The sequence below is a fragment of the Varroa jacobsoni genome, unplaced genomic scaffold, assembly GCF_002532875.2.
Source record: "Varroa jacobsoni isolate VJ856 unplaced genomic scaffold, vjacob_1.0 scaffold_142, whole genome shotgun sequence".
Taxonomy (NCBI): Eukaryota; Metazoa; Arthropoda; class Arachnida; order Mesostigmata; family Varroidae; genus Varroa; species Varroa jacobsoni.
This window is the reverse complement of record NW_019213044.1, coordinates 14,145-38,525: the sequence shown is the minus strand read 5'-3', so window position 1 is coordinate 38,525 and position 24,381 is coordinate 14,145. Positions and strand designations below refer to the sequence as shown.

Genomic DNA, 24,381 nt, shown 5'->3' with positions numbered 1-24,381 from the left:
AGTGTTTAACGGTTTAAGTTAAAAGTTGAAAACATTTCTTTCACAGTTTTGTCAAAGTGGCTCACAGTACGCTACACAGATGTGTCTCTAGATGAAACATCTGCTTAGAGCATTATCTTGCCATTTAAAAGATGCTTCATTCTTTAATAGGCTGTCTCGAATAAAAATCTGGCCTCTAGATGTGCACACCTCTGTAAATAAGCGGCATATAATTATAAACAACGATAAAAAAACATACGATACGCTTTATTTCAAGTTCAACGTTTCTATGATTTTTACATGTAGCTTTCCCTGTTGAAACTGTGACTAATCGCCAATAGTCTATAGTAACAGCTTTCGGCAGGTAAGCACTTGGTATTCCGATCATCATACGACCGCTTCAATTAGCTTATATTAATAAAGTGTGTATTTTCAAAGGAAAGCTAAAAACGACAAGAAATTATACTTAATCTCTGGCATTTTTTCATTTCCCAGTTCATTCCATACTTCTATATGTGGCGATAAGTAGAAAAATTGCTGCGTTCAGCATGTTTAAGATTAACGGCTAGCAATTTCAGCCCATGGCCGAAGTTTGCGAACATTTAATGACGGTCAAACGTTTGACACGCTGGCCTGAAGTGAACATGCCACACAAATTTAGCTTTAGCCATTCTATTAATAAACGTACTATGATAATTACAGCCAAGGCATCGAGAAAAGGCTCTTTATATCTATAATTAGTGAATCACTCAAAGAACTATATGACACTCATATATAGAGATGAAGCTCAAATCCTGAGGCACTCACCTCGTTGATCAAATCACTGACGTAAAGGGTTACGGTGACAAGAAAAAACTGCTGTACTCCGTCATATAAAATCTCACAATTCTGAATAGATAGTAGAGTAAATTAGGATGTGTCGTTGCACGGTGGCGATACAATCTAATTGTTCATCTGTGTATTACTTTAATTAATCCTTGTTCGGTTGGACCATATATTTGGAAGTTACACCGTGCTGATTGATATAGTGTAACATCTATCCTTTCTATACTCATAGTATCAATGATTTATTTTATTTTCCAACAGACTCAATGTTTCACACTATCTACTCCTTACATATCGTGCCGAAGCACCAGCGATATGCGATGACTAAAATTTGTACACGAAAATCTATTGTGCGGATCTGTCGCGGACACCGATGGAGTAATCTGGGATCCTCGACAGACCTTATCACAATCGCTAAGCGCAATGAGACGTCTTTGCCAATCAAAAGACGTGTATGTACGTGAGGGTGATGGGTATCGCGAAAAAGTCTAGCCCACTCTGTTCTACGGCCCCGTTCTGCTCATGGTGCGCCTGCCTGGACTGTGCTTGGTTCAGCCGAATTCTCGTCGTACGTTCCGAACTCCCATATCAAGCAGCAGCTCCCCAGCTAAGGCTCGCGGGCTTCATCGACATGGCTTAGTTGGCGGTCAGCCGGCAATAGTGGTCGTAGCGGTGGTTTGGTACTGCCCTCCGCCTCCGGTAATAGCATTATGATAACGCGTCGGGGCGGAGCTTGAGCGCAAGCGCTGGGAGAGGACAGGCGGATGGCCCTTTCCTAGAGGAGTGGTTCCCTGGGGTAGCTTCCGTTAGAGCAGAACAAAGCAAGCCAAATCGAGAAGCGCCACAACTGAGCTCGCGGAGACCCATCACGCGTCGTCGCGCATTTCATCGCATAGACAACAGCGGCGGCAGCAGCAGCAGCAGCAGCAGCAGCAGCAGCAGCAGACATCGACGAGGAAACCGCGAGAGTATAACGACGCTCAGCCGTTGATACACAGACCGAAACAGCCATTCGCATATATACAGCAACGCATGCTGTACATTCGAAGTAATACCAACGTACATTGACAACTGTCGCAAGCTGCATTGGCCTACGAACACTGTTGCCAGCACCAGAACTGTCCGAAGTATTACGTCAACGTCGTCACTTGCCGCCTAGCAGCACTAGTCCACCTGCAGTTGTTGTTGCTATTAATTGAGCTTGAAGACTGAATAGCTGTGACAACGTGAACACTGTGCAGTGAAAATCATCTGTGTGTGTGTGTGCATTTGAATGTCTATGTGCGGGTGTCTGTGTGGCTCGTCTTGAAGAGACCCTACAACAAAGGTCGTCGGAGAATTATTCAGGTTATTTCAATTCTTGATTATATTATTCCGATGTGCTTTTCAAACCTCAGGACTATATTCGGTGATAGAAACGCACACGCAGCTTGACGTGCGCGGGCAGCGAACGAAGCACTAGGCTGACAGCAGCAACGCTGCCTGACTCTTATTGCTCTTCTTAGATGATTCGTGAACATTGTGCAATTAACAGTGGTTCCCGTTAAAACTAGTGAAGTAGATTGCTCGTATTATCATCATATATGCCCGTATCTGCAGTCCTATGCAATCGCTAGCGATCTGCTTAACATTAGGGAGGTCGCTTTTGGAACAGCGATACCACCTCACCTAAGCTGTCAAGTTCTACTCGCTCGTACGACTTCATTGCCCCGCTGGTTGAGACAATTAAGCTTAGGCGACGGTAAAACAACCGAACGGGATGATGCCACGCACGCTTCTTGTGGCGCGCGAGGCGCTGGGCGTCCTCAATAGGATGGACCGTGAAAGCGGGACGACCTCTCGAGATATAAACTCCACGGAACTTCACAGCCAGGGCGAGGTGACCGGCGATGACGAAGAGGAGGAAGTCGACGTTGATGTGGTGTCCGAACCGGACGACAAACCGCTTGACTTCTCGTTAGCAGCGCCCACACAGTCGTCGATCTTGGCAGGCGGAACCAGTCAAACGATGCTATACGGTGAGTACAGCAACGTCGATATAATTATTACAAACATATTGCACGATGAAGTATAAGATCAGGATATTGCGAGTCTAGGGCTCGCTCGTACGCAGCCGAAGTCCTGCCGAAGTGTCGGTAGGTCCGATGAGGCCTTTTATATTATTATGGAAACGTTCTTCGGCTTTGTACGACAATTGGTGCTATGTAACTTAAATTTATTTGAAGAGAAATGTTATTCTGAATCGGCTTAGAAATGATATACCACATTAAATGGTATTCAACACAGTCAGTGTGCCCCCAGTAGAAATGGCTGTCCTGTATATCGTTTGTCCAAACTCGAACACATATCATATAGCTAACTGTAGAGGAAGGTTTTTCAAGTTTAACTTCGACGTCTGTCTGATCTCCCATATGGATACTAAAAAGGAAGATGATTTTAGCCAAGTATTTGTGTTAAATACATAATGGCCTAATTGTCAGCAGTCACCGTTTAAATTTTTTATCTTTATAGAGTTATTTAAATTTTTTTATCTATAATTTAATTGTTTGTGGCAAAGTGGTCGCTGGTAAAAGTCCTTCCGATTGTTGCTCCTGCTGCGACATCGATGACTATTTTGACCAAATAGGGACCGTTGACTGTGATTGCTTTCCTATTACGTATAAACTGCGTTCGTTCGAACAGGGGTCCATAGGGGTGCCTCTTTCTTGTCTAGATAAGCCAAAAACAACGGTGGATACCATTTCGATCCAAACACAATACGGCACTGTAAATTAAATGTAGTATGTATGCTGATACTGAACTACCACATACCTACATGTATAACATAAATAGTTACTCTTTCGCCATTTAGTTACATGGCAGTAGAAGAAAAGTTATAATGGGTCAAGCATTTTTTTCGGTACCTGTTTTCATGACGTTTGGCATTTTTACTATAAAAAGTAAAAGGCAGAGTTATAATTCTATGAAATAGGTACGTTGTTGTTAAAAGTTTAGCTGTTCGGGTCGAGACCGCCAACTGGGTAGTCTGTGTAGATCAGAAAGTACTTTATTACCGAGGGTAATGATAATGGGGCCTTAAATAAGAAAAACATTAAAATGGATAAGTGCGATGCTAGAAATCCTATCATCCTCCTACTAGAAACCTAGCAAATAATTCCCTGGCTCGAAGGAGACCCACTCTAGAGGATAGCTAGCTCTCTCTTGAAAAAGCTTGCCTTATTAATCGTGCATCTGACCTATCATCTCGATGACGCCCAACACCGGGCTTAATTTGTCGAGTTGAAACTGACTGCTATAGTTTTTGTGCTTCTATTTGAAGCTTTTACGGGGAAGGAGGGTCGTTGCATTGAAGAACTGAGTAATGATTATTTATTAAGGCGTGTAAAAAATTTTAGCAATTTGCCTTTTTTTTGGTGGCGAAAAACAGAAACGTGCTTTTTTGGATGAAGTATTTTTTTGTTTATGAATCTATACGTTCAAGAAGCAACAGTTGCTCCGTTAAAACGTTGTCTTACTCCCGTACAGCTGTCAATAGACTATGGTGACCGTAGCAACGAGGAATCACATAATCAAGTAAACGAGCGCCAGGTCGCGTTCTCGTTGCGGTCGCCGTCATCTGTTATATCGACGCTACACCAAGCGAGTGCCCTCGACGGAGACGCTGGATATTGTAGACAAACAGTAAAGAGTATTCAATCAGATCGTGACTTTTCCCCAACGTCGCCATAAGCGCTTGAATTGACACGCTCCGGCCAGCCAACGTCTTCACCTGACGAAATGGCAGTTTATTATTGGTGCCTGCACGCACAATATTTCTAAATGAATTCCGTTTTGACAGCAGTAATAGCGGCGGCAACGTCTCAAGCGCGTCATGCTTATATATGTTATGATAACTACTTATTATTTAGTCTTACTTGTACAATTGTTCAATGTATTTATGCAGTCTTGCCTTCAATGATCTTTAACTTACTATGTATTCGTCATCTGAGTCATTGTGAAAATCGAAAGCTGGCCATGATACGATTAACTTGATTAGGCCATCAATAAATCGTGCCAAAGTGACCTTTCGTCAAAGACATGGTTATACCTATTTGGCGATGGTTAGGACTAGGTCATTTCGCGTCAATTAGGATATCGAATTGAGTGTTTTTAAGGCTAACTACCATTCGATAACAAATGTGTGTTGTGAAAGGCTTTCTCATCAACAAAAGCGTGTCTGTATGTGTTGATTTAGCTTTGGCAATGAGACTCTCAACCCTATTCTATTACTAACTCGGTAAAAGTATAGTCAAAGATAAATAGCCTTTATACGTACGGCCTTACATGAAAATGTTAAACCGATCGCAACCTACGTAAATAGAATTAGCGTGCAAAGGCAAAGTTATACCAACTTCCAACTACTCAGTCATCACAAACGTCGCTAATGTCAAGCTCGATGTCATTTGGTCGATCTATGTATGTTTCTGTGTCACTTAACATACATAGACCCAGCATTCTACCTTCGGATGCTCCGCGAACTTCAACTCCAGTTCCCCAGCCAAGTAACAGGGGGCAGTCCGACAACACTGTCCAATCCAGACCTGCCACCTGCCACCGGACTCCATCTGCTATCAGCTGGATTTGCTGGATTCGGACATGCCCCTGAAACGTCAGACGGTTCCGAACGATCATCAAGTCCACCTTCACCATCTCCACCGCAACACAGTCCACCACCGTTAATGAGAGTGCTGCCAGCATCTCATAGTCATCTTCTGCATCCGAGCAGCAGTGGCAATGGTATACAGTCGTTGCAACAGAAGCTCAGTGAAGCAGTTGTCAAACAGCAACATCGACAACAACACGGGACAACTGACAATAGCCGAAATGGTGGCCATGCTGGACCGGTCGGCCTAGCTACCCCACCAGGCGGCTTGGGCGTGCACCAACTTGGTGCGCGATTTGGTGCTCTGGCAGCAGCCTCGAACTCGAACAACTTCAGTATTCGTGCCCTACTTGGCCTCAACACGGAAGCATTCACCTGTCACGTTTGCCAAAGGCAATTTAGGTAAGTAAACAGTCATAATGCATTTTTGAGCTTTTGTGACGAGCCGGTAAATCGGAATTCCGACAACCTAAATCCGTATAATAACAGCATTAACATGTTTATTTTTCATATACAACAGGATTTAAACAATTACAAAGAACAGTACATCACTGTAGAAATATTCATACTTTATTTGATCTGGCGAGCTCATCTTTATTTTTACTTGGCTTGTCAAGTTCTTCCTTTACCAAGCAATGCTTCGAGAGGTTGTTAATTTTGTTCACTTAGAATGAATCCTGCCCAAATATCAATAATATATTATGATTGCATTACCTAATAGCTGGTAAAAACATTCTAGTTATCATTGTATGGCCCGACCGTTATTGGTGCAATTTGCTTTCAGTCATTTTTTAACTATACACCTAAACAATCTGGTCACAGCATGCATTCAAGAAATAGAACACGGCAGCGTCAATAACAACAAATGTCCTAGTTAGCTCTCCTAACGACGTAATAAGCCTTTCACGCTCCAGCAGGCTCGTGGTCACTACAGGTGGCCAAAATCGGTCCTGTGTCGCATATATGCAGAGATCGCTTGCCCAAAAAAACATGATAAAGATTTCCGGAGCTGTGTATGTAGCCGAGTAGCTAGGCACTAATTGTCGCAGCTTCTAGTTAGTTAGTCAGTCAAGTCCAGCAAAAACAATAATAACAACAACAACAACAAAAGTGGTTCAATATAGATGGGGCATAGCTGACCGACGCACTGCCCGATTGAAGGGCATATCAAGACGAGTATCTGTGCGCTAGCATATACTTTGTATAATCGATAGTCGAACGTGCACTAACTAGTCAGAGTGCAAATGTTGGGCTTCTGCATTTCGCCCAATTGGGGCGTATCAATAATTATAGTATTTTATCTAAGCTAACATAAATAGTTCTTCGGCTGCTGGACTGTTAAAGCCTACTCAAGACTTTATTGACGCGCATGTTTAGATATGCGCGTTAAACAACCTGAACTAGCAACCTCCCGGTCCTAGCGTCCACGTACCATATCCTAATAGAATGGATAATGGCTTCACCTGAAATTAGCCCTTTTGTTAAAAGTAAGAGCAAACGAGATCTGTCGTAAATGACACAAGTTCTCAAACACTACGGAATTCAAATGTTGTTAATGGGTCCCAAAAGCACCATGTAGATTAGGTTTGCTGTCTGCATTCGCCATGTTTGGTGCTTAGCACGCATAACGGGGCCCGATTCCATTGAAATCAAGCTAAATAAAGGGACATTTGATTTATTCACACAGAAAGAGTTCCGTACATGAAATAATAAGTGTGCTATAGAATTTTTTAATTTCTATTTTAATTATCCTTTTATATATAATCGGGTTTGTTCACATCGGTTATTGATAGACCAGGCTTATCTGCCCAAGTGGGTCCCGTCGAAACTAAGAACTCGTTCTACTGAACGAATACGATCCGATTTAATAAACAAATGTCGAAAAGGAATATAGATATTACATAAGACATATTCATAGACATACATGTACATTGTTGACGTTTGTGTTTTGTTAGCATTATGGTGCCGTTATGAGAACTGCTCTGTCCATAGTAACTACCATTTGGTAACAAAGCAAATAGCATCGTAACATCTTCCCTCGCTGTGTATCAATACCAAATGCTGAGGTTGATGTTACAATCAAAGCCAATGTGATGTTTTCTTCTTCACGACGGGGGTTTCTGTTTGTGACTACTAGCCATCAGCTAACCCCCGCCTACGGCCAGTGTTAATTCGTACCCGTTTCGGCTCTCTCTCTCTCTCTCTCTCTCTCTTTCTCTCACTTTCTCGATAGAGCGAATTTGCCGACCGACAGAGCTTGTCGCTACAAGGTGAGCTGTTCGCTATGCAGAGTCGCTCAAGTCGAGACGCGCCTCTATCGTTACCCATGATACTCAATTGAAATATCTTCTATTTGTACGAAAACGAGCACCAACCGAGAACTTGCCGCTCCATTGAGATGCAGATTGAACGCGCCAGAGTGATGGATCCGGCAGATGAGCTTCCCTGCTGAAAGCGACCATCTATGTATCGTATTGGTGGAACGCAGCGACCGTTTTTGTTCAGTCCATCTTGTCTCGTCATGATCGTGGTTTCTATCATCGTCATCACCGTTGCAATTTCCTGCACAATCTGTGCCAAAGCCACGTATCAATAGAGAGGCATGCACATTATTCCCACACAATAGTTATATAGCGGCAGGAAGCTTTTACACTGCCACGATCGGGGCGAGGATGGCGCTGGGCGCGTTTCTTCTGCGTCATGCATGCAATCCTTGCAGTGTGTATATATCATAGCACGAGAGTGACACGAGAGAATGGCCATACGCGACGACGGCAGGACACCGATCTCGATGTCCCCGCAGCGACCACATGTCATCATTATAAGGGACGGCCTATGGCAGTAGCGTCGTCCAAGCGCGCCGGCCCACTTTCATTCAGCAGTAACCGACTCCTCACCGTCGATGATTACCGAACGTGCCACACGTAGTAGTCAATTGATTTTAGGCAGCAAACGCTGACTATCCAGCAGGATATGCCTCTGTATATGTTTATGGCATAAATTCGGCGGTTGAATAGAAATTTTTTTTAGTCAAAATATTTACTGGTGAAGTTTCGCTCGATCCACTTCAGAGCTTTTCTAGTTTGCTTGTATCGAGCAGATATCAATACAGGTTGTACTACTAAAGAGCTACGCAAATCGAACCTCGTGGAAGTTTGTAGGATACATTTTTTAGTTCAAGCTAAATCTCAATTAGAGTAAATGGAAAAACAAGCAAAATCTATAGGCTATGTTATACAACTAAAACATCAGGCTGAATGTATCATCGAGACGCAAGATGTTAGCAACCTCACTGCCTAAATGGAGCATAAGGGAATGGAAAAAAAATTATTACCGTGACATTCCAAGAGCATTACGACTGGCGTAGTTCTTTCTATCTTGCTCGGAGCGAGGCTGACAAAAGCCAGGGTTGAGATAACATGTTTGTATCGCAGGTGCGCAGATGCTGGTCGAAGAGGTTCTTTCTTAGGCGCGAACATAGAGATATTGTGTGTTGGATACAGTTTGCTATTGTCGCATTTGCGATTAGGCTTAAATTGTAGAATGGCTATAGGCTACCTTCTTCTGGATGTTGTTCCGCGCGCAAATTGCACAACGCTGCGCGACGAATCACCCGCCGCTACCTCGATACGCCATTGCCATCAACGCTGGTTCGTGTGTTTGGCGAGTTCCACCTCTAAAACGTTGTTCCTAGTTGGTCTAGCACAGCCTGGACATTCGTACATGGGCTTGGAAGTAGGTATATTTGGTATAAACTACATATGTATATCTAAGCGCATATTTCCTTACCCGAAAGGTTAGCTCGCAGTCGAGCATGACGTGCACTGGCTGTTAGAAGGAGTCGAGTTCCTCCACGAAGCTGAAGACGCTAGTAGCTGGTCTGTGTCATGTGGCCAGACTGGGCTAAAGACGTCGACCAAGAATGTACGGCCATATCACTGCACGACTGCACTGTTGTCATTGTGCACAGCACATACTGTTCAGTAGGACACAAGTCGTGCCTTTCGAACAGGATGGCGAAGGATGCTTAGCGCGGATTTGCTCAAATGGAAGGTAGGAAAGGCAACGGGGGGAGTCTGTATGTACATTGCGAATCGCATAGAAGCATTGCACGTGGCCGTAGCGAATCGCACAAGAGCTCAACGCCGAAGCCAGCAGCCACAGCGCTGATGGTCATAGTGCCAGTGTTATCGATCACAGCCTTGCCCAACGCGGCTAAAATCCTTAGAATCATACTATATGTATATATATATATATGCACCCTATAAGAATAGATATGGGCCAGCTATAGACATTAATCTGAACCACCCTAGACAAAGTGTGTGTGCGACTATTGTCTGCGTCAGATTATAGTTGAAAATTGCTCTGTCCTCATATACAAGCAGAGAGAAAAAAAAGTGAGGGTACGCGGGGAGAGAAGAAGGACGCTTCGCGTAAATCTGCGTAAAACGACTTGATTATACCATGAGATGAGACGAGATGACACTGTGGTGTAGATGCAATGCAATGGGTGACAGTTGAAGTAAATGGCGCATTTCCTTTGACACGCGAACCAGAATGCGTAAATAAGCGGTACACAGCTCCGGCTAGGAGACTAACGTCATATAGAGCGATATTTTGTAGCTCTTCCATCCATATGTGAAGAATGGCAAAGGACATCGTAGCAGAACAGCGTTAACTGGATGATCATGTATCGTTCGGCTCGATTCTAATCTAACGGCGCTCTGTTTCTGATTGCAGCACCTCTGGAGGACTGCAGTCTCATCTACGGCGCGGCTGCGGAATCGATCCTCACGCGCCAGCGTCGCCATCGGCGCCGTCTAAGATGTTCGAGTGCAAGCAATGCGGGAAATGCTTCAAGCGTTCGTCGACGTTATCCACGCATTTGCTTATCCATTCCGACACACGGCCGTATCCGTGCGAATATTGCGGCAAGAGATTCCACCAAAAATCCGACATGAAAAAGCACACCTACACACATACAGGTACGTAGGAAAATGGCTACTGATTTTCTGATCTAGCAGACTTTAATCGTAGTGAAACATTATCTGTTCCATAGGTAAACTATGTTGTATGCCATAGCAGTACTAGCTGGCTCTACTTCAGCATGCATAAAAATGTTCGTCTGTGATCAGTGTGTGTGTGTGTGTGGCAAAAACGATTAGAATCTAACCCAATGTTTCCATTGGCTCGTCTATTACAGGGGAAAAGCCGCACCAATGCACAATATGCGGTAAATGCTTCAGTCAGTCATCAAATCTGATCACGCACATGCGAAAGCACACTGGCTTCAAGCCGTTCACCTGTCGCATCTGCAATAAGGCGTTCCAACGCAAAATTGACCTGAAGCGGCATTGCGACACAAAACATGATCCGAGCTCGGATCAGTTCGAGCCGCAGGGCCACAGCGCACTGATGGGTCGCAGTCCCCCTTCGACTCCGACGGCCTCTGTCGCCAGTCAGTCCCCGGTCCACGGTGCCTTCACAGAGTTGCGTCCACCAGCTACCGCAGAACTGTCCCTCTTTAGGCCAATTTAAGTTGCAAACATTCAGCAAACGCCTCCGGTAATCAATTAGGCAAGATATCGACAATAGCGGTCCGCAGGTCAAACGTCGTTTGGAGGCCAACGAACGCAGAATGACGCCTCACGACAGCGGCAACAATAACACCGCCAACAACGACGGCGACGACGACGACGACGACGACGACGACGACGACGACAACAACAACAACAACAACAACAACAACAAGGGAATAAGAAGAAGAATTCTAAGACTAAGGACAAATGATAGACGGGTCTGTTTATTGTTAACCCCGCACCATGTGTAGAGGCCTAGGCAGTCCTTAATAACCATAAGCAGAACTTGTAGTCGTAGTAGAAATATGTACGCAGTCATTATAGTAAAGAAAGATGAAAATGCCAAATTTAATTACCTAATGCTATTTGACATGCCAAGTAAATGCAGACGCGATAGACGACGACGTGTTCGGTCTTAATCACTGGACAAGTGACAGCATCTCAGCGCGTGCCGGGTACGTAATAATTTCCAACAAATCAAGCTAAACGGTGGCTATACGTTCACAACTGAGACACTATTTTATCGAACGATTGCTGCTACTGCTGCTAGTTTCTCCGAAATCGATCGACATTAGTTTGGCCGTATTGTCCTGAAGTAGTGAAAAAGGTACGTGTAATAGGACGAGGACACAGCAGAAGCAGCAGTATATGCATGGACTCAAAGCGAAACAAAAAAAATAACGAAAGAAAGAATATGTTTGAGAAACCTTTGTGTCTGGGCTTGTGTGTGCGAAAGATGAAATACCTCGATGTGTTCACTTGTACGTCTGAATGACAATAATGGTAACGATGCCCATGATGGATGTTTGAAATCATCATGACCTGTGACATCTAGCGTCGAACGAATGGAAAATATCGGATTTTCCTAGCTGAGTTGAGTGGTGCTGCTATCTGTGCAAATACACTAAGGATGCACTGTTGATAATAGTAATCTACTCATCGTTTTCGGATGAGCTGATAGTATACCACCAGATCATCCGCGCATTTATATTCCTATGCTGATAATTATGACAAGACAATAGTTTGCTATCCCTCAGGGACCCATTCATTGTCATTGTTATCACTATCCCATGATAATATGTAACGATGCTGATCCAATGGTTAATTTGTCTTCACATTTCGATAGTCGACCATTTTCTCTAAATGTGCATTTTGCATAGCAACAGTTTCTGTGAATACTTCAGACATCACGCCGAGAGATACGTTAAACATTTCGTCACGTTTGTTTTGTATCATACGCGTCTGTTTTGGCCCTTCATCGTGAGGCCCCGAACCACTATGTCTACCCCTTCTATACACACACACACACACACACACACACACACATCTAACGAAATGAAGAGAATAAATAGATCTGACATGTGAAGAACGCGAGCATCGTTCATGATCTCACAATATATGCAATGATCATTTGTTTACAAACTCAGTCCAGTGTAAGAAAAAATTGTACCTAAACACACGTCTGTAACTGTCAGTTAACTGTCGTGTTATTAAACTAACACATGTGCTTTCGTTTAGCAGCAGCAGCAGCAGCAGCAGCAGCAGTAGTAGCGGTAGAAGTAGCCGTAACTTTAGCCGACTAGCTTACCGATTACCTAATTATGATATTATTATAGACTGTCGTATCCTGATCACGGTCACCCATGGATGACGACGACGCGCCTGTGAGAAGACAAACGCTGCCAATAGTTGACAGAAGAAGAGCATTGCGACCGTAGTAGCCGAGATAGGCAGGCAGGCAGACATTTTCTAGGTTCGACTCGTAAGGCATGAAGCGTGCGAAGAGGGTACACAAAGCATTTGTACGGTGCCATTCTATCCCTAATAACCTCATACTATCGAATCGTCCATTTTCAGCGTCAACTCTGTTCTGTACGTTTAGTTTGTGCAAATCAAGTTTGTTCCGAAAGCGTATGTGTAACATACAAATAACCCTTTAACTAATCACCGCCGAAATAAGGAACGAGTAAAAGGAGGACAACAATAGGCTGATGGGAAACGGTCGGCTGTGAGTAGCCATCTAGTCCATAAACGACGGATATCAAAACGTTGTTGTAATATAACATTGCCAAAGCCTAAACTAATTATAACAATAATAATTATAATAAAACTAAACTATGTTTCTCAGGTATGTTCACTTCGTTGTCATTGATGAACAATATGGCGACCCATATGTCATGTGACGTTTTCGTGTAGACTGATTTTAGATACGTTTTCCTCACTTGTTGCAGTTACTTTGTTTCAAGTTGAACAATAAATGCCCTTCACTAGATACTGTGCTTAATAAGTACTACTGTCCATTTCCAATTCTATCCGCCATAGTCGGACTTGGTATTTTGTTGCAACAACACATACACCCGATAGAATCTGATTGACGTTGGTGTGCGCTTTCGCTGATCTAGCCTCGTTTTCTCGAGAGGGTTTTTTTAACGATAGTAGTATTTCAGCCGTGAGCTGAGCCGACGCAGACTCACCGTACGGAAGACACGCCCCCGAGAACTGCCTTTTTGGATTTTCGTGTATTTCAGTTGTGTTACGACATTTATTCGTGCGTTCGTATAGCATAAATGTGAACGAAATCCATATGATCCTCCCGCTTCGTCATCACTGAGCTGAAATTTCTGCCTCGTTTTATGTTTTCTTTTTTCGCTCCCATTTCTTCCACAATAAGTACTGTTATTTTTGGCAACTAATGTGTACGTTCACATACAAAGCCTAAGTCAAACAATAAACAACTTATTTCGACAAAGTATGTTCGTTAAGCTAAGTTTACGTTGCTATGGAAACTGTGGCGCTTTTAGCTGCTAATTCTCCACTGATCCTAATCGGTTTCGCGGTATCAAGCTCAAAACAAGATAATTTCTCACGGACAGATGGAACAATCAGGTTCTACTGTGAAAATACGCAGGTTTATCTCAGTCTCTGGGTATGCTCCGAGTGCGTTTCATGACTAATCATCTTACAGCACGAATCTTGGTCTTACCGTTAGCTTGCATCGATCTGATAGGGGAAGTGCTGGCGCTGGTTGACAGGTGTTAGTGAGATTTGTATTACGAGATACTCAAATCGTTAGAGATAGCGAGTAACTAATCAGTCGGCAAGTTACAGTTTTTATGAAGTTGTCTATATTCTTATAGCGAAACGGCAGCTACCATGCGTTGCGGTACTTGAAACGCCAGCATTAGCTGAGGGCAGTATAGCACTCGATCACAAATCAGACTCTAATCGTTCCTGTAAATCTGCTATTTATTTTGCTTGCTTAGAGGAGACCACCATAGCTCGTACAATATCGATTGACACCAGTTGTCAAAAGGGTATAGCAAAACATTTTGATTTTTCCCATTAAACATTTTACTGTTACTGGCAGAAAGCAACGCAGTACTTTTAAGGGGTTAACCGTATAATGTACAACATTTCAGTAACTTATAATACGCTACATCTCTCACCTGTTATAATATCGAGGAGTTTGTCAGTAACTTTTTTTTGGGTTAACGACGTGCCCGTCAGCTGTGAGGCGATGGGTTTCCCGTTAATATAGATAACCGATTGGCAATCAAATGGCTTCTGGTGACTGAACCCTAAAAATATTACATTGTGTGGCATAATCTGCACGCCAGATTGAGCGGCCGTAGCACGTTACAGGATCATCCTGGATCCTTTACCCCAGTTTTGGTTCCGTCGGTGACAATTAGGACGGTAATGCTACAACGTGAAAAATATGTTCGGTTGGCCGGATTTCCCCATCTGGATGACGATTTAAATAATTATAACGAAACGGTACTCCAGGCTTTGTGTCCAGAATAGAATACGTATTTTAAATAGGTACGTAACGCTTCTTAGGACCTCGTACAGTTTTTATTACCATAGTTACTATCTGATCGATTTTTTTTTCGGCTGATATACAAGCCTAATCAATGAGCTCAATGAGTATAACTGTGAACTCTAAGATTAGCACAAAGACATAATTTTTGATGTCTTAAGAACACATAGATCCATTTAGAAAACTATCTTTGACATTTTTTTTTTCTAAATCACTAACCTTTCTAGCCGATTTTCATCATAATTTGAATTAAATCTGGAGTTTTAGAAGTGATGGGCTTTTGATCCTGATCCTAGTTTGATCCCCTTTCGCTGATACTTGTTGGAAGGTACCGCTTCTACTCATGTGCAGTATAACGACTCCTCTCTGGCCACTGGTTAAAAACAAATTATCTAACCAGAAAACTTACTTTTGTCTATCATTAGTAACATTGACACTGATAGTTTCGACTGCAAAAAATTAATCTTCGCGAAGTAACTCCAATGAATCGGTCTCGTCCCCTGATTCCTTTTCATCCTGAATCCTTTTCAAAACAAATTATAGCGTCTACATTCAGTAAGTGCTTAATTAGTGATACATTATTGCTACTGATATCAAGAAGATCCAGCTTGATTCCTTTTTCAATGATGGAGATTTTTCATCGGATAGCGTTTTCTAAGCACAGGGAATGATTCTAATTGGATTACGAGGTGCATGATGCTACCAGGAACGTTACTAAGATTTCCAAACCCATATATAGAGATTTTTTCTAACATATATCGTAGATATGACTGTCTGGAGTATTTATGCTGTCTTATTATGTCTGCAGTGCACAATCCTTCTTTAGGAAGAAAATTTGATTATCTCACTATATTCAATAATAAACTTTTTAAGCGAAGCACAGGTTTATAGCGATTTGACTAGATCGCTTTTTTATTTAGGGAAAAATTTAGGGAAGTATTGAAAGCTCCCTAGTTTTCAGGTCTACCAAAACGACTGCCTATATGGGATTAATAAAATGATTAGTTTTACTGGTTACGCCGTAGCCTGTTCAAGAACTATGCCCCTATACCTTATTAATTTATCGCTGCCTGAAGATTCATCTTTAATTTGTAAAAAGTAATTTATTTCAATCGGACAAAAATTCGTCAAAGATGCTGCATCAATAAAGCTATAACATCCTAAAATGCTGTGTTCTTTTTCTTCGCGCGCTTCGAAGCTATAGCAAGTTTTCAAATGTATCCGCATCTGTCAGTACATTTGAAAAACTGCCAAAATAAGGCAAGTATGTATTCAGTAGTTCGTAAAAGCTATTGTGCCGTAACGCTGTTGCGTGACGAACAGCGTGGGCAGGTACGGCGTACGAAATCGTAGCGGAGTTGTGCCCACCGTGTCTGTACATCAGTTAGGGGAAGTCACTGTCTTCGTCCTGTTGTCAACAATCTTGCCATAACTAAATCGTAGGCTAAAAAGTTAAGTGTCTTAAGTGCTCAACTATCTACTATGAAGTGGAGTCCCCTATTGAGGGAGATGGTGGGGCAGGGGGCCTCACTGACCATACGGCGAGATTCATTGCTCTACAGATACGAGTGCTCCAACGAAAACGCCACTTTGCTTCGAGACGTCGAGGCAACGATGGCACATCTCGGAAAGCCATAAAAACATTGAAAAGCGACAAGTGCCTCCTGGTGGTAGAAGCCACAAGTAGAATAGCTGGTCGTACGCCGCCGTCACGAACGGACGTGTTTTAACTTTCGAGCGGGAGATTTGCATCGAGTGGACTGCGGCCGCTATGGTAGCCAGAGCAACAGTTAGTATTCCAGAGATTTAATCTGCCGCTCAACGAAGCCCGCAGAACGCATTGGCTAAAATCAGCAAATTCAGATTCAAGCTCCAGAGGCTTCTGGCAGGCATGGATAGAGCTTGTTTACGGGGGGTCAGCACAACGACCGTTCGGCTGGACGATACACCAAATCCGTACCCGTTTCCAGACGAAAACCTTAATGCCTACAACACAAGTCCTCTAATGTATAGATCGTCAGCGAAGAATTGAAAGCGCACAGAGTGTGCGTTTTTTGAGGGTGCAGATATACGTAGCTATTTAGAATGCAAACAAATGGTTGTCATGATCAGACCATTTAATCTAGTATGTTAAAAGCAGAGTGCAAATTTAGAAAATAATAGTCTTCCGTGGTAGACGAAATGCTGGCCGAAGATCAATTTTAGATGATTGCTTATTTGTATACACGGAACTCTGGCTTGCGAAATTTCTGTCCCACAAATGGAACGTGCCTAGAGTGTACCTGCAAGCGTTTTAGCGTGCGTTCTTTTTTACTGTACTCGTGCAATACATGTTTTACTCTACGTGCGTATGATGAGAGAGAGACATTGCATAAACAAGACGTTTATGCTCGAAATCTGATGGTTGAAAGTAATTGCTAGACAAAAAACCTAACGCAGACTTTTCATTGTCTTAACTGATTCTCTAGTAAGGAAATACGACAAGAACAAAGTATGATTTTTACCATAACCGATACTATTTATAGCATTTGGTATGATTTGTGCAATCAAAGCCCAGCTCTGTGTCTTGGCGTGTTTTTGTCCACAAACATGGTGGACTGTTTCACGGACGATTTAATCTCTCCAACCAACAAATGGTTAGGAACAATTTCTTCTGTTTGAGTCTACATGACTCTATTATTGCTATCGACGGCTCTATTCATGTGTTTGCCTGCCAAACTTAGAGACATATGGTGATTTGTGTTCGAAGGCAGGCGTAGACGCCAGCCGTCAAGATTCAAGCGTTTCAAATTCACGTTTGGTGAAGCATGAAAAACTTCAGTAACAGAGAAAATTCCAGATGTGTGTGATATAAAGCGTAATTTACGGAAAATATATATTTTTGAATCAACGAGAGTGACTCCGATACGCGTAAAGAACCTATAACCCGGACTGAGCTTTTAAACATTATCTATGATTATCGATTTTTCTAATAATAGCTATTATCGTCATTCGTATTTAGTAGTAAAGTTTTCTGAGAAGGTTTCTGCTGAAATAGAATCAATTTTTAAAAAAATATCATTTTCTGTTTTCTGTTGATTTTTGTTAAGCTGACAGCAGTTTTTCGAGCAGAATTTACACTTTTTCATAGCTGTTACAAGTGATTTTATTTTTAAGTCTATTTATTATATTACAGTTTCAAATTCTATCAAATGTCAGTGAGGTGAATGACCTGGGTTTGAACGTTTGACCTCCTGTCTATTTTACTTAACCAGGTGTTAAGTACATTTTACGGCCTTAATTGTTAGTTACAGTGGCTACTCTGACTCAAACGTTCGCCTCATCTGAAAGTAAAACACGAAATCTGCACCTTTCTTTGCTTCCGATATCTGTACGGAATAGGTATGCATAAGAACGACCGTACAACCGTTATGGAAACTAAACACTTAACTTATTACTATCTACGTACGTTGGAGGGGGGGGGGGGGCAACAGCACGCTGATACAGCAGAGAATATCTAATGATAGCATGATGGTGTAAAACTTCCAATAACAAAAGCACAATGATATCGGCATAGCACTGCGTCGACTACGAGATGCTACTTATTAAGAATTAACCTGAATTACATACCGTAAAAAATTGGTTGTGATATACTTGTGGTAGCGGGTATAAGCTGTCAACTTTTGTGCTCTAAAGGTACGCGATCAAAAACGGACAAACTGAAATGTAGTCGTTAGAGCGGATTCACTTTGTAGTCCATGTACAAAATGTACTCGAGAATCACTTGAAAATCAGGTACCTTTCCGTAAGAAATAACGACGCTTGGCCGTGGTCTTATGATAACAAAATGTGATAGGGCCTTTTCTTACGGAGGGGCAAATACGGTCGTCGTTTTCTTAGTTTTACGTTAAAAATTTCGTTTACGTTGGCGTATGAAATACGTACGATACGGCTTGGAGAACTAGCGTCATATAGCATACTTAATAAATACCCCTTAACGTACACTAGACTAATGAAGCACTCGAGCGGTGTTAGAAAGAGATTCAACCTCGGCGTTCGCCACGCAATAATTGCACCTCCCTCTGTCCGCAAATGTGTTTAATAAAGGTTAATAACGAGTCTTGCAAGCATCATCAATAGCCCAAAATATAGGATATAGGTGTTGCAAACCTGCGTTTTTCTCTATACGAACAAAACGTTTGTAAACGCACTTTTACCCACGTAAGGTACCAATCGCTCAGCGAACCCCAATGATCTTATAACGGTACAGAACCTTGACTTGAGTTGTTTACTTTCGATGAAAATCAGACCAAATGGTTACAGTATGATAGACAGACACATGGCGTACTGATTTCACGGGTATGATATACGTTGCTATATGCTGGGTGAGCTCGAATGGCAGCGACTTTAAAGCACAAAGTAGAGCTAGGGAAATCTTTCTGCTCACTCGAGTACGCTTTAAGAATCACCAATTTTGGAAATAATAAGATGATGTACTTTGATGTAAAGCAATTTGAGATTACTTGAAAAGGTGGAGGTCAACCGGAGTCAACACCGACTCGGTGTATGGTTCGTTTTACTCATACGTGCGATCAAATGAGCTCTCTTAATTTAAAATGAAATCGTTGGTTTTTTAGGGCTTTTTGACCAAAGATTTGTCTAACGGTTTGGCCGTGCGACTTTAGTCCTTCGAATGCGTGCACGTTTTAGAAGAAATTCTCCGAACTTTTTACACAGATACTCGATCCGAGCAGCTGAAGCGGCTAATGTTGTTATGCCATATTTTCCTTGAAATTTTTCTCAGGCCAAAGTAGGTCGCGCTGTCACTTGGACGGAAACGACCTCTGACCCACAATTCAGCACGCATCTGCAAGTTGCTGACGTTGTAACGTGACGCTGCTCGAAATCATCAAGGAGTCTAGGGTAACACCAATCCGAACACCAAGACATTTCCTTACTTATTTATTTTTATAGTTGGAGATTTTTTATTTTTTTTTACACATGAAATTATTGCGAAAAAGAAAGAGGTACGCTTATTATTGTCCCTACGGAATGGACTCTTGTCGATTCGGAAGCCATATAGACGAAGCGTTCGATACTTAAAAAATATAATAATGGTTTTTGTCTTAATTTTTGATATAATGTTTTGACAAGCTGATCAGAACGAAGAAACAAACCCGTTGCAAATTCTATATGGTGCATTTGTACTAGAAATGGGTAGTCACGTGTTACAACACGCTATCGTAATTTTTTTTTTTCGATCGAGCAAAAAAAGGCGTGAATCATTGTATCATCTCCCAAAATTTTTCCCTGAGCCGTATCGGAAAGTTGTTGCCGATAAAACCTGTATTCGCCCAACCACCTTTAGGTTATTTGCAGCATATATATGTGCACAGCGGTTTTAGCTTCGACTAAATCAATCCGCAAGCTTTGTATTTCTATTCTGTATCAAATTCAATTTTTGTATTGATCTCAAGAGGAGAGATTCCACTTCAGGGACTGTTATTGTGCACGCTTATGCCTATACCCCCGTTCAGGTAATCCAACTGCAATTGCCTCTACCACTTCTAGGTCCCTTCTAGGTCCTCAAACGCCTGCTGACGCTATTAAAGGTCGTTAGCTTGTTACAAAAATAAATAGATCATATCAAGCTCAAGGATCTCAGGCAAACGTAAACCTTATAGTAGATATATTTGCTATATAACACTGTCGAAACGATGTAGCACCCTTCGCTTGAACGTATAATAAGCGCATTGCTGATGGGCTGCGGCAAACTTTACGTTCAGAATTTACCATTAGGCGAATTCGACACGACGCTGGTACAGTTAAAGTTGTCAACATTACGAGTTTATTTACGCTTCGGATCATCCAGCGTTGACGCGTACTGTGTACTTACTATACTACGTATAAATATTGAAACACGTTCAGGCGTATTATGTGCGTACCTTACACCGATGAGATCGGTAAGGCGCAAGCTTCTACGAATTTTTCTAGTCTGGAGAGCCTTACTATGTTTGGCTGCTATGTCTAGGCATTACTATTTAGATTAAGAGGTGTTTGTAAGATGGAGTGTCACAGTTATTACATCGTGAATGCAACCCTAAGTAAAAATCTAAGTTATTTCTCAATCAATACGAGAACTTCACAGTAAGTCGCAATACCATTTGGCTAGCGTGAGTATCATTATGCACTCACGCCATAGCCTGATATGTGAATCATCGGGGTGCAGCAGGTACAGATTACTTAGGCAAATGTATTAGATTGAGACACTCTGACAATGTATTGCGTTGTTCCCCTATATTTGCAATGATCACCACGATTTTTACTGTTGTTTTTATATACGCGACATAACAGTTATGAGTACCAACTATGCAACTTTCGACACGTAATTGGCACAAACAAAAGTCCTGAAAATGCTTCTTCTCGGAAACTAAAAGAGTCCAATATTATTAGGACAATCAACATGAAGCTGGATCTACTCCTATATCAGAATTTTCGAAAACTCGGTTCTCCTTTATCCATCTAAGTTGAATTACGCTGTCTTGTAGCAGAATGGAGTGTTCAGCTACGTGTTTCTCGTAAGACTATAAAGGTAGGATGGAGCCACCCAACATAATTACTACGCTTGCCTCCTTGTGCGCTTTGCTGACTTTAATTTCCGTATGTCACGGTTGTCTTTGTACCCTTTTGATGAGGCTCAAAAAGGCCCAATTTATGTTGTTGAAAACCGAAACGTGTTTGTTTCAATACGACGGAAGAAGTTGAATTTTAGTATCATGTTTAACCATGATAAAGGCCAGACCATGAACCATCTTCTACTGATTCATGTTCTGACTGATGGAATATATTATAATGGTAATGCTAGAGCAATGCAGTCGCGTTTCTTATATTTTACACACAACTTTAATATATATATATAGTTTGCAAGATCGATACAAAGAATAGGAACCATTCCATGCATTAGAATTCTCAGCCGACATTAAAACGTGGTAGACAAATTTTGGATAAATGACAGCACTTACTATATATTCTGACTCTTATTTTTCGAATGGCCAGTTTATTAGCAGACTACGTCAGCTAACGCATTATGCGGACATATTTTAAATAAAATCTGTTATATTTGAGCGGAATTAACTCTTTTCAAGCCTGACGTTTAAGGCTTTCAGAACAATAAGCAGCTTCGTTACTAACCGATGATCGCTCTCGACGGGAACCTCTACTGCCTCGACGGAGTCCAGTCTGATGCGTAACTATTATAATCGAAAGTACAAGAGACCTAGACAGCCAACAAAAGGAGATGATCGTCAACTTTTTCACCATGGTAAATTCTCCGGGTTGAAGCCAACATGCAGAAATTTATATCTAATTAATAGCGATTTGCCATGCCAATAAACGACTAGAAGTGGACGTTAAGGAAGCTTTTTTTCCAAGATATCGACGCGACTAATTGGAAGTGACGTAATTGCGTGGAAACGGATGCTTTGCTAGCTAAAATGAGGAAAGCCTGTTTTTATTTTCCAATTTCATCTAGTTGTTTCAAAGTGATGGATCGAAAGTGGAAGAATCATAAATATTTTTATTTTAATTTATCAACTCTAAAATAAATGTGTTTTTTAATGTAGTTCAGAATATCTGCGTACATTTAAGGCAGCTTGGTCATTTGATGTCGTGTAAAAGCCAATGGGGCCAGTTGAATTCTGAGCAAACAATATCCATTCAATGTGTAAAAGCAACAACGACCCGCTTTTTAGACATGATTGAATACCTTAGCAAATCCGGTGATAACTCACAACAAAGGTCAAAAAACCGCGAGTGTTAACTATCACGTGTGCCTGATACCACTCAACAAAGACGATACATATTTTCGAAGATATCAGCTACTTCAGGGACGAGCAATTAGCAAGGAAGCGGCTTCCTCGCTACACGTGCGCGTCTTTGAAGCAGTACTTATCATACAGCATCGCACGTTTCGTTAAAAGTATTCGCCACGTCATTTTTCAAACAAAATTTTAAGCAGAGTACTAATACATGGGCGCCTAGCGGCTTTATTGGGAAAAATGTTCCAGTAACTGGGTAACCCTTGAAAGAATAACTTACCGTTTAAGACATCCTATATGGGATCGATTGTGTAGCTACAAATTAAGTCCACGAGATGTAGGCTTAATAATCTCATTAGTAAGGTATTACGTTTTCTCATATACAAACCTCTAGAACTTGATCATTATGGTTAAATTTATCCTTTGTTCTCGCCGTGCCTAGAAGCACGTACCTCACGATGATTGCTCTGTATTTATGCAAAATCAAGTAACAAAACCAAATCATATTGTTTAAGTAGTGCACAAAGACTCTTCTGCTATCTGCTAGTTCGTCCCTCATCACTGACGTGCTAACCTTGCTGCAATATTGCAGCAAGAAAAGCTTCGCATTCTACAAATGGACTAAGCGCGCAAAAATTTGAATTTCGTTGCAGAAGTCAATATCGTTCAACTTATTCTGGAAAACGCCCGATTTGATTTTAACGCTTAAAGATAAATTGTAACAAGTCCGTTTTTGAATATAACTGATGTAGCCGCAAGATATACTTCAAGTTGGCTAGTGGCATTTAGAGGCGTTAATGATTAGCGCTCCTTGAAGTTGGGACAAGGTGCTCCCTACATAGGTAATCGAAAAGCTTGAGCCTTTTAATGACCAGAGAAACGCTTTGCATAGGTACGTTCGGTTTCTTTCATTGTTCAAAAATATAGGAAGTGGGAAATGGGCATGCATAAACGCATAGTGTGTACAGGTGTCATAATAACAAACAAGATTAGCAGATTTTCGTATGTGATTACGTATCAGTAAATTTTCAACCCGTAGCAGAGTCATTTCAAAATCCTTATGCCCATTGCTATTGTGCTCCAGTATTACATCAATTACGGCTTTTCTCTATCTTTTATCACAAATAGCTTCTTTTCTTATCAGCAGCTTTTGGCTGCACGAAATCTATCTGAATTTCTCGACGTCTGCTTTTGATATTACTTATTACGTGTTATAGACTGTAAAAAAAAACGCATTCATTTTTTGTAGCCAGTCAAGATTTAAACCTATGAGCTTAATATTAATGAGTAATTAAGAAACAATTACCATCAGGCTAGAATACAGCTTAAAACTATAGGTGTGATAAAGCTTCGCGCTTCTATGTCGCAAACTGAGGTCTAATTTTGGTCAGAGCTGTACCCAAAAAAGCTCAACATACTACTCAATATATATATATAACAACAATGTTGGACCTCCTTAGGGGTTTATTGTTTTCTAGTTGAAAGCGAAGCGTAAGTACAGGGCTAAGTGTTGATTTGACGTAGTCTACTTGATACTCTGAGCGTGGAAGTGCGGTTGTAGAAAGTAGCCTCCGGACATAAAAGTGAATACCCCATTGGAGGAGAAGATAATATTGCGGTGACTGTGTTCAAAGCACTCTTCCATTAAGTACCGATTAGATACGCTAGTTAATGTTTGGCTTTGAAGCTTCGTATTGGCCAGTACTGCGAATTATTAGTATTATTAATAAGCACTAGTGG

At 41.7% G+C, this 24,381-nt stretch overlaps 1 protein-coding gene across 2 annotated transcripts; it reads left to right on the top strand.

Annotated features, from left to right (window-relative positions):
• Positions 1-1,664: 1,664 nt before the first annotated feature.
• LOC111269139 (uncharacterized) lies at positions 1,665-13,156 on the top strand. Of its 2 annotated transcripts, XR_015314474.1 has the most exons (5): positions 1,665-2,822; positions 5,290-5,848; positions 10,187-10,431; positions 10,650-11,480; positions 12,642-13,156. XR_015314474.1 is itself a non-coding variant. In XM_022848536.2 (4 exons), exons 1-4 carry the CDS (start codon positions 2,564-2,566, stop codon positions 10,982-10,984), a joined length of 1,398 nt encoding a protein of 465 aa, XP_022704271.1. In that variant the 5' UTR covers positions 1,665-2,563; the 3' UTR covers positions 10,985-13,156. The 2 variants fall into 2 exon arrangements, 1 of the variants encoding a protein (XP_022704271.1); XM_022848536.2 differs by having other exon boundaries at positions 10,650-13,156.
• Positions 13,157-24,381: the final 11,225 nt, after the last annotated feature.